At 41.7% G+C, this 11,320-nt stretch overlaps 2 protein-coding genes and 1 non-coding gene across 8 annotated transcripts in view; all 3 read left to right on the forward strand.

The window, feature by feature from the left end:
- Nucleotides 1-3,725, forward strand: part of LOC109485025 (pleckstrin homology domain-containing family B member 2-like) — a 4,800-nt gene extending 1,075 nt beyond the window's left edge. For 2 of the 4 annotated variants that reach the window (XM_019788415.1, XM_019788419.1), the window contains exons 3-6: nt 430-555; nt 1,028-1,197; nt 1,508-1,655; nt 2,300-3,725. In XM_019788415.1, the coding sequence (XP_019643974.1) occupies nt 430-555; nt 1,028-1,197; nt 1,508-1,655; nt 2,300-2,445 (590 nt within the window). In that variant the 3' untranslated portion in view covers nt 2,446-3,725. The remainder of the gene's footprint in view (nt 1-429; nt 556-1,027; nt 1,198-1,507; nt 1,656-2,299) is intronic. The other 2 variants (XM_019788417.1, XM_019788416.1) reach the window with 2 other exon arrangements.
- On the forward strand, nt 2,064-2,134 carry Trnal-cag. Its single transcript has one exon. It is a non-coding gene; the product is annotated as a tRNA-Leu (tRNA).
- Nucleotides 3,726-4,772: 1,047 nt separating the features above from the next.
- LOC109485011 (caspase-2-like) lies at nt 4,773-10,936 on the forward strand. Of its 3 annotated transcripts, none has more exons than XM_019788391.1 (5): nt 4,773-4,934; nt 5,060-5,180; nt 6,599-9,346; nt 9,619-9,685; nt 10,165-10,936. In XM_019788391.1, exons 2-5 carry the CDS (start codon nt 5,076-5,078, stop codon nt 10,440-10,442), a joined length of 3,198 nt encoding a protein of 1,065 aa, XP_019643950.1. In that variant the 5' UTR covers nt 4,773-4,934; nt 5,060-5,075; the 3' UTR covers nt 10,443-10,936. The 3 variants fall into 3 exon arrangements, with proteins under 3 accessions (XP_019643950.1, XP_019643951.1, XP_019643952.1); XM_019788392.1 differs by having other exon boundaries at nt 4,773-4,907; XM_019788393.1 differs by lacking the exon at nt 6,599-9,346.
- Nucleotides 10,937-11,320: the final 384 nt, after the last annotated feature.

Consider the following 11,320-nt stretch of genomic DNA (forward strand, 5'->3'; position numbering starts at 1 on the left):
AGGGAAAGGGGGTTTTAGAGTGTTATCAGTTTATGACAAAGTTGAAACAATTCTTTAATATAATAGAAATACAAAAGACAAGTTTGCAATGTTGTGATTTTGGGTAAAGAGGACGATGCAAAAATAAAACCACCACAAACTAAGGTAAATGCATTAACAGTAGCTGCAATTGCAGCTTTTAGTTAGAATCACAGTGGCATTGCTGTGAAGTTGTTGTCTCTATGTATCTCCTCTTTTGATTCTTACCATACATGTAGATGTATGACGGTGAAGGTTAATACACTTGGGTAATAAGATACAGAAACACAAGAATACAGTTACTCAAGCAACTGTATAGAATTTCAAACTCTACCAAATTGCTTGAGTAGCTGTTTCCTTGTGTCTGTCATAGATGTAGATCCTGACTGGTTGTGTCCAAACCTTTTGCAGCCACTGTGCTGAAGAGATGGAAGCGGGAGTTCTTTGTCCTGTACGTTGACGGACAGCTGGCCCACTATGAAGACGAGAGGAAAATGGAGGTGAAGGGAATGATCAACATGAGAAGAGAATGTCTGGGTACTTATTTATTCATTCATTTCAGTGTTCTTTAACTGGGTGGCAATCTTAGTTACAGGGCACTGCTTTTCCGAGTGGCCCGGATACGCACATATAAACAATGCAACAACATACAATGTCATACATGTACAATGTATACAATACAGGATACCAAGAGAATTATATTGTGCACCAAAACCAAATTGTGCAACAATCAAGCTCATGCTAGGTCATGAAGGTTAAAAGTCAGAGGTCACATAACTGTCATGCACAGGGTTTTAACGGATTGAAGGACATGTAGTTGTGTTACGAATGTATGATCATTATTACTATACCTACAAACTATTGTACATTAATATTGTGTCAAACACATGATTGTTCATTGTAGAATTAAGTATGGCCATTCGTAACACTTGTAATAAGAAGTGGGAGTGCATATACCAACTCACTACTAGTACACTGCTGTAACTATAAGCACCTATTCTTTCCCCAGGTATAAAGCTGGGTGGCATGGTGAACGATGTGACCGTGCCTGACGGGAGATCACACGACGCGCTGCTCGCCATCGTGACGCGTACCACTGCCATGTTTGTGTGCGCCGACAATGCAGATGATGCAGCCGTGTGGAAGTTTGCTCTGGAGGAGGCAAAAATAGTTGAGCATGTATGATTATTTTATACAGTTGTTTCAAGTTTTCAATGTGACAAAATCCATGGTAGTAGACAAAGGCTACAATGTCTTGAGACAAAGGCAAATTATAGAGGCAAAAAGAATACTTAGAACATTCATAGATAGAATGGCATCTATTACTACATATACATCAGAAACATACTGAGACCAATCTATAATGCCTCATAAAGGCTATGTTGTATGGGATGAGAATATGCTTTTTTTATTGATTTCACAGTCAATGGTCAATTTTCTAGGATGTGTTCCTCATGTAGAAGAAAAATTTTGTATCTTACACTTACAGCATGAGTCTAGACCCTCCAGTGCCCCACCCCCGTACACAGAGATGGTATATGATGACGGTATGGGAGGACCTGTACCGCTCTATAACCCACCTCCATACGCCTACGCACAACCTGGGCAAGTCTATCTCATAGAGAACGGGCAATACAGTAAGTTCTCGAAATCTTGTTGTGCTTGTTTAGTTATTATTAGAAGTAGGCCACTGTAGAAGATGGCTGCTATGCTTACCACAATGACTTTGCCAGCATTTAATTGAATTACTAGTAACTGGCTGTATTAATCAAGAACTGGAAGGTTGATTTGCAAGATTCAATGTTCCCTAACATCAGAAGAGTGTATTTTTGGTTCAAGCATATTTGTTCTTTGAATGATGCGTATCACATTTGACTAGCTTCAGGTCATTGGTTTCATGCCGTATTCAAATTTTTGAGTTGAACAATAAACACATACATTTAGTTTTCATACTAAAGTTAATCTGTCACTTCTAGAATGATGTCTTCTTCAAGATATGTTAGTTTATTTTCCATGCCTGTGCGTTCTTACATGTTATAAAGTGAGGTCATGTGGTGCAATGGCAGCATGCTTGACTCAGAACCAAGAGGTCCCAGGTTCAAGTCCTGACATGCCACCGATCTTGTGCCCTTGGGAAAGGCTCTTTAGTCTTTACACAACTTTCCCCACTAAACTCAAGTGAAAATGAGTATTGTCTGTTCAGTATTTGCCTGTGTCACACATGTATTACGCTGTTGCAATAGATCAAATTAAATTATATCTCATCCCTACCATTACACAGTGTACACACAGCCCAACGGTCAGACGATCATCATCGACGATCGCCGGCGACACCGGAACCACGACGGTACTAACATGGCGATGGGGATGCTGGCAGGCGCTGCTGTCGGGTCCCTCATGTTCGCTCCCTTGTGTTGGTGGTGGTGAAGGGAGAACCAACCTGATTGGCTCATCACTAACCATATTTTACTCCTGATTGGTTAAAGGGTCATTGCCGTGATTGGTTCATTGTAAGGTTTGACATGATTGGTTGATTGTGAGAGAAACAAGTACTGTATGTCTCCTCACTGCTGATTGGCGGAAACTCATCTATTTCAGCAGAGCCTTTATAACATGGTATGTGATTGGTTCACTGAATATGGAAGTCTATATACATAAGCCCTAAAGTTATAGAATATATAAGAAATCTGTATCTGTACATATGAGGCTCTATATACCTGTAATCTATGATAGATAACTTATAGATATATGTCAAGTGCTTGCCAGAAGCTTTATTTTCCTGCACATTTATTTCAAAACTTTCATGTCTAATGCTTTGGCCAACTTTTCTTTATTTTCAGACTTTCCAATGCTGTGTGTGGTGCAATAAAAGCCAAATTGCTCACTTCTTCTTGCTGCATGCTGAAAGACACAAAGAGCTGGGCTGGTACTTTTTACTAATGCTTTTGCATGTGAACACTGCTGAAAACAGTGGGCTGTCTTTCCATGAAATGGGCTACAGTCTTCCACTTCCATGCTCGAAAAAAACTTGTAACTTGAGCAATGAATTTAGGGCTGTTGAGGTATTCACATTAACATTTTAATGAGAAGTCACCATATTCTATTAAATACTTCAGTTACTGCATTTTAGGTCAGCATAATACTACATGTACCAGATAGCAGCTGCAGTGAGCTACAAGGAATAGGTATACGTTACATGTATGTCTAAAGCACTTTTGTCACTGTCTAGGTTTCTCCTATTTAAGGTACTCAGTCTCTACAGAGAACACTCATGTATAATTGAAGTACTCATGATGATAGACAGGACTGTTAAACAATCATGTTCAAAAAAGTTGCAGCTAATTTTGTGTATAATACATTGTGTACTTCTCTGCTAAACCTGGTACATGTATTTCATTAATAAAAAGCATTAGATTCTAGTAGCAAGGAAATATTAAACATGCTATGTCAAATGTTATATATAAGAAATAAGAATGGTACTGTAAGTAATGTGATCAAAGGGTTATATCTGTAAATAGATAAAGTGGTAACTTATATGTATGTGGAAATGGGTCAAGGGTAATTTCAGAATGGGGGTAAAAGCTCAAAATTTGGATTGTCTTCAATGCTTACTTTGGATTGTTTTGTATCATTCTGTATATATAGTATCAAATGGTACATTATACAGAAATACCTATGTTTTTGTGGGAATTCTTTGGAAAATTGTACATGTATATATATATTCTTGTTGCTTTCAAAATCCATTCCATTGAAATGTTGTATGCTATCATGCCATGTAGAAAACATAATTGAGTGGAAGAGTATGGAAGAGCACAGAAGCTGTCATACTATGTGCAATATGTTCAAGAAAAGGAAAAATCTCAAAAATGTGAAGGCAATATGTATGTTGTTCAAAGTCAGAACTTCACACTAAGTTTTGATACAGGACTTTTACAGGAGTGAACTGTTATGTGTTTAAATCTTTTGTATGATTAGGTATACTTTAACATGTCGGATATGTTTAGTACCCAATTGTTGGGTGCATATTTCTCATAGTTTCATTGAGGTATTAAGGGGAAAAGCCATTAAGAGAAGCTGAGTTATTTGTCTAAGGGTAAGGAACAATATGAACTATATATACTGGTATCATAAAATGATATGGCAGGGCTCTGGCCAACCTATAATGTAAGATACAGCATAAGCTGGAAAACACATGTTATTGCACAGTGCATTAAACCTGGGCATTAAAACTATTACAGGTTTGAAATGTGGTATGTTTCTTGACCTGAGTCATGTCTTGAGTTAAGATAATGTCCTTGAGTTAAGTAATTTGTTGAGCCTGCTGGATCTTTAGAGAGCATATAGACTCCTTACGTCCAGGTACAAAAGTATTGTCCAGGGTGGCCTAGCTGTGTGTTTGTGTGTCTGTTGGTTCGGACAGAGTAGGTTGATGCTTCCTTTTGAACCTTCTTGGTTGATGACAGCACTTCGGAAGATTGATAGACACAGCAAATGGGGTAAACTTGAGTGTAGGTTGACACCATGTGGTTGGGGAAGATTGACAGGCAGAAGTGACAAGAGGACAAAAGGTTGGACACAGGAAATTGGGTGAACTTGAACAATTGCGAACGCTACGTGTACCCAATTTACTTTTGTTATTGGCTTCCGATGACGTGTCATCATGGTCGGGTCGGTGCAAAGCACGCTGGTCGCTTGGTGACGTCAAGGTCAATATATAGCGACGTCGACATCACGTGGCCAACGGAAAAGCGGAAGTACCTGGGGATGGTTAGACGTTTTCTGACGAGTCTACTGCAAATGAAGGCTATAATAATGTGTAATTATATTGCAATATAGAGGTTATATGTTGACCGTGTCGGCGCGTGAGGACATCAGTGTTCGGTTTAGTGGTAGGGAATCCAGTCTACCTGTCTCAGGTAATCGAACAGTAACTATATAGTAGTAGTGGACTTCGAAACGTTATCTCATGGACGTTACGTGGCAGCCTTTTAACCTGGTACTAGAACGTACTAGCCCATATTTTTTGTGTGCTTTATCTTAGCTCTGATTGCGACAGGATGTCTAGCCATAGCCATGGAGTGGTAGCCGGGAGGAACCAAGCGTTGTACGACCTGAAACTTGACACTCCCGCGGTACTGGCCGAGAGCGAAGAAGTGAAGAAGGTTCGTAATATAACGTTCCACGTGTTTGAGAATCCGCTAAGAAGGCAGCCTATTACTAGTATTAAATTCATCAACGTTGTCTGCTAGTATCATAGTCAACGAAAATATAGCACATAATTTTGATACTGTTAGGATTCAGGGCTGTAAGAGTTTTTTTTGGGGGGGGGGGGTAGGTTTCATTAGTGTAAACAATGCGACTGTTGTATACGGTATTGTATTGATTTGTAGTAGGCCAATGACCGGTAATGGGGCTTCCTATTGAAATACTAGTACATGGTAAACATGTAAGAAAGAGGTCACTTACCTAAGTTTTAGTCCAAGACTTACCAGCATACCAGATATCATCATAATCCATAAAGGCATTTTGAAGTTATGCTGACTACAAATGTGCGGAAACACAAACACACACACACACAGACAGACACACACACAGACAGACAGACACACACACACACACACGCCAAAAAGACGCGCCAAAAACAATACCTCCATTTTTCATGGAGGTAACAACATGACCTCTGATCCCTCTTTAACACATCCAAAACACAAGAACATTTCTACAGCCTACAGACACCACAAAAATGGGTGACAGTCAGATTTTTCAACACAATCAAAAAGGAAAAACCCTTACCTGTAACATCCAGCTCCAAAATCCAAACACATTCCAGTAAATAACACTTTTATAGCTACATTTGCCAGCACTTCTACGCCTGCGCCAATTACCGGACTTTGCCCAGTACTGAGTTACACCATAGCTTTTGGTTACACTGAAACTTAGTGCAAAGACATCTTTCGACTTTTCCCATGTCAAACTGCCGTAGTAAAATCATTGAAGCGTTAATTAAACGAATAGGACACGCCATGGGTCCCTGTTACATATAAAAGGGAAAGTGTGAAAGTGAAAGTGAGCCCGTCCACAGCGTAAATAAGCCATAAGGCCATAATCGTTTGTTAGACCAAATGTAAAATAATTACTTACGTATACACCTTAAAACGATGTATAGAGTTAGATGTTCAAGGGTAAGGTGTAACAAGTCGATCGGTGTAATGTAGCCAGCTGCCGCCGCGCCGCGTGCCTGCGAAGCTGGTGTGTTACGCCGAAGGGCGGTTATACCGGCTATACAGATACAGATACCTTCATTCGTATCAGCTATATCATACTTATGTCGCATAAGAGGTTTGATCCACATGTCCATTCGTATTCGTTCTGACTCTGAGACAAAGAAGTGGTGGTGAATGTCGAAGACAAATTGTGCCAAACAGCAGCGCTTCGGATCCGAGCGGTTTATTGGCTAAGTGCAACATTGTCCTGTAAAGCAGAGTGAACTTTTAACAACGCATTCCTACAAAATTAACGTCTAGAAATATATATAGATAAATCAATCCTTTTTGTTTTCCCCCACTGTGCAACGACGTAGGTATATACAGAATCCGGTACAAAAGGCCACCTTCCTGCCAACAGAACCAACGTCCTCTTCCTGGGCGACAAACGAGCAGGGAAAACCAGTCTCAAACGGCACCTGTCGGACAGCGGCTTCGACCCGGAAGAGTCCAGGACGGTCGGCATAGAGCGTGAGCTGGTACAAGCGGACGAGGTGGATGAAGACTGGGCAGAGGTGAAAGAAACGGAACACAACGAATTCCAACAGGGATCCGCCTTGTACACCGCCATACATGTCAATGAGGAGTATACATCTCCACAAACTTCTGTAGACAACACTGAAACCGAGCAAAGTGATCAATTGCAAAGAGCTAGTGATGAGAATGGGAACGGTGCACGCGAGACAGAGCTCTCTTCAACTTCAAAATGGCCGTTCTACGTTAGATTAGTTATTGCCATATTCCTTCCCTTTTCTTTGGCTTCTCTGGAAATCTTTGAAAGGTTCGGTCCCCTTCTGCTGATGTTCGTTCTCTTGCTCTGGATTATCTTATTCCAACAGGTTCACTTTAGGGGATTCTCTATAGGTACGGGGGCTGCCATTGTAGCCATATTCACCAAGTATTTTCACACACATGTGCCTTTGCCCGATTCAAGTATTGGTGTTGCTTTCGTCAGCTTGCTCGCTGCTGCATGGTTCGTATTGCTCGGAGCTTGTTTAGGCTTGGGGGTGGGTATAGGAATGGGGTTGGCGTTGTGCTGTATGCAAATGTCCACAGTAGATGCACTTAAATTCAGGCCAGCGTTGTATGAGTCAATCTTTGAGTCCCTTTGCATCATTGTAGGGGTTTTGCTTTCGTCACGATTGAAATCACTACTAGTTATCAAGATGATTGCTTTCGCCCTGCCCATTGCAGGAATTCTGTTAAGTGGCCAACTGTCGTTAAGTCTTGCAACTATGGGAATATCTGGATTGACAATCGGCATTTTTCTTGTCATGGGTTTGGATCTAGAACGCCATGTGGCAAGTAGGTTTTACTCAAAGTACAAAAACAAAGTACTTGTTGACGTGCTTGGCTTTCTCATGGCAATACTGTTTGGCAGGTCGATCGGTTTGAATTTCGTCTTTGACTTTGTCAACGTCTTCTTCACTCTCGTACATCTGGGACTTATAATCTACTTCGAGGCAGAATTCAGAAGAATGAGGCAGACGAAATATCCTTATAGGCTCGTTGGGAAGAATATCTCTCAGTTCAAGTCTAAGGAAGATCTACCTAAGAAAATGCTGCTGTTGGATTTTGCGGGAGATCGTCTGTACTATGCCACTCATCCCCTTTTCATTTCCAGTCACGCAATTTTTTTGGTTGTGTTCAGTCTTGCTAAGTTTGCACAAGATGAAACTTACCACATGCGGCGACTGATATTCTGGCTACACTCAATCGCTGCACATGCGAAAAACCCCGAGTGCAAAGTGTTTCTTGTAGGTACCCACAGAGATCTTGTGCAACGCAAAAGGAGAAAACAGATCACAAAAATTATAACAAAGAAAATTGGTCAGTATCCTCGCCTTCTTGGTATGATCGTGTTGAACATGGTTGATCCGTCGGACAACAGTACACACCACACGTTTGTGTTTTGTGTCGACAATTCTGCACAAATTTATGATGATTCGGAGGGACTCCGCCTTCGGGAAACATTGGTGAACGAAGTCAACAAAGCCGAGCACGTCAAACATGAAATTCCCCTCAGATGGTTAAAATTCTACGACCTTACCAACAGAAGAAAAAGACGCAGGGGTGGGAAGGACTACCCCAAGAACTGCACTTCTTCCACGCAGGCAGTCTGGGACATGGTACAAAAAGAGAGTATATTCAAGCCAGACGAAAAAGAAGACTTTGATCAGATGCTAGATTTCTATAACCGAGTCGGGGAAATCAAGCTGATGGAAACGTTCGTGGTTTTTGACCCACAACTTGTCGTTGACCTGCTGACCAACCTGCTCCAGATGACAGTTGAACATGGCGCCATGGTGCCTTTGAAGCTCATGGAAAAACTGTGTAAGAAAATCAACGCCCCTTTCGAAGAAGTGATCACCATTCTCAGGAAGTATGACCTTGTTTGCCCTCTCTTGAACTCACCAGGACAAGATGACACGACCACAGCTCAGTACTACATTATTCCACTTAATCTTAAACGTCTCGACAAAAAACGCCAAGCTCTGGAGCCTGAGGATGACGTCATAAGCTCGGATCCAGAAACAGATGACAGAGCGTGGCTGCCATTTTGGCAGAACAGGTCAACAGATGTCAGCTTCTTCTTCAATTTCAGAGAGTTCAACCCGGATGCCGTATTCGTCCGCCTGCTGGCCAGGTGTCTGTACGTTTCGCAGCGATCTCACGACATGTCCAACAGACGACACGTGTACAGCGATGCAGGGAGGTTCTACCAGTCCAACGACTTCTACTACAAGATCGAGCTGTGCTGCCCTGCGGATGCACAGAACCTGATACAGGTCACCGTGGGGAGAGCGCCAGAGTCCGGCGTTCGGGATCTCCTGTGCCGCATCGACTGTGACATCAAGGACATCTGTGGTAGAGACTTTCCCTACGTGAGCTATACGTTTGGAATACGGTGTGAGGCATGCCGTCCAGATGATCAACCCTCAGCCCAGATAAAGCATCCCCGGCACATACTGAACATCTCAACACACGAGGAAGACTTCCCATCAGATGACACAGTAAGACTGTTGTGTGAGAGACAGGTGCACGAAGTTAATTTTCGACGCTGGGTAAGTAAAGGCCTTTCCTTCCCCCTCTAATTTCAATGTATGAAATTTGCACGAAAGTGCTGCAATATGTTCAGAACAAAGCTATATCCTGTAATGGTCCAAAAAGCACGTTGATCTTTGATATTACAGTCTGTTACAAACGACATACAAATAACGTTACACACAGGCGGACACACATACACTATCAGAACTTCATTATCATACAACGAAAGAAACTTGAAATGAAAAATAGGACATTGTAGTGAATATTTCCTGTTTGTTTTTTCCTACAGCCGGACATCATCCGGGTGATAGAAGACAGCACATCGGTCAGTCAGTCAGACATCGAACGTGGCCGCAGTAAGTAACTTAACTTTGAAGACGAACAGTAGTATCATTACAAGTCATGGCATGCACATAAACTCGGCATGCAATATAGCCATGATTACCGGTAATCAAGAAAATCGCCCATCCATAACAGTCGAATGGATGGGCGAACGGTCTACCTAGCTATCTCTAGTCTAAATATATCTTACTAAGATCCACTAGAAATTTAGCATATGCAAAGCATGGTCTTGCCTATCAGACAGCTGTTTATTCTTAAACAAATTTGTATACATGATAGCCATCCCTTCCAACTCTTTCTTGCCACTTGCTACATAATGCATTCCAACACCACAGGGTGTCTGGTACAGCGCCAGTTACCATGGTGACAGCTGTCTGATTCAGGTCATTGACCTTGTTTGTTTGAAAGGGAGGAACAATATATAGTTCTCGGGGTAGTCTATCGATGGATAGTTCGGTTTATGGATAATACAAGTTCCATATTGACCCTACAGGTATTGAAATGACGGAGGCACACTGCAAACTTCTCACCAAGAACCGTCTTCAGCTAGTGCGCAACGTCACCCCAGATGACGTCATCGACCACCTCATCCAAGATGGCGTCATGAGTGAGAAATACGCTGAGGAGTTACGTCATCAGCCGACGACCCGCGGACGTGCCGGGATGGTGTTGGACCACCTCCCCCGCAGGGGTGACGCAGCATTTTACTCCTTCAAACGTGCCCTTCAGAAGACAAACCAAAAACATGTAGCCAAGCTTCTGGAGGAATAAGAGCGTTGATCTACTAAATATAAACCTCAAACCAGAGGCCTAAAAACCTTGCACAAATCAAGTAAGAAATTGGACATTTCAGACTTTTGGGAAGTGTTTTGGGCTTTTATTACATTCAACTTGAATGGATATAACGTTACACATCATTTAGTGTTACTCAACCCGTTAAAATTCATTGGTTTTCGCCCACCATTTGGGATTAGTAACCTCAAAATATCACGTTACACATTCGATGCAGTTATAAAGTTGGTACTGATATATATGTAACGTTATATATAATCATATTTGTATATAATAATAATTGGTATGTCATGGCCGACTAGTCTTGCATATTGGCTCATTCGGCTAATAAAACAAAAGCGGACACAAAACGTCGTAACCTCGGAATTCCTGTGGTGAAACATTTCTGGTTAAGCCATATATGTCGTCACAACCATTTTCGAGCAAAAATCCAAAATTCTCTCAAGAACAAATGTGGGAAAATACACAGCTTAATGGGCCTATACTGTGTATACGTTAAATTATAACCGTCAATATTTCCATCTATCTATCTTTTATTGCGTTTGACAATTCTACTATCCTGTTGAGGTGGTTCATTCAAAGAAACGAGAAAAAAATACTTCCGGAAAGTGTCTTTGGTTTTCGTGACCTTCAAGTTCACCCCTTTACCTGAGTCTGACATTCAGATCACTGTCACTCGGCTTGTCAATCTCCCCCACCCACGTGCCCTCAACCAATTCTGACGGACAAACAGCCACACAAACCCATCCAAAACAGCCCTTCCTTACCCGGAAGTAAAAAGGCCACCGTCACCGCCGCTCACTCATCGTCACCTGTACGTAAATACACAAAGGAAATCTCGCCAACTTTCAAAACTG

This window comes from Branchiostoma belcheri, unplaced genomic scaffold (assembly GCF_001625305.1).
Source record: "Branchiostoma belcheri isolate BF01 breed outbred unplaced genomic scaffold, Haploidv18h27 scaffold72, whole genome shotgun sequence".
NCBI classification, from domain to species: Eukaryota; Metazoa; Chordata; class Leptocardii; order Amphioxiformes; family Branchiostomatidae; genus Branchiostoma; species Branchiostoma belcheri.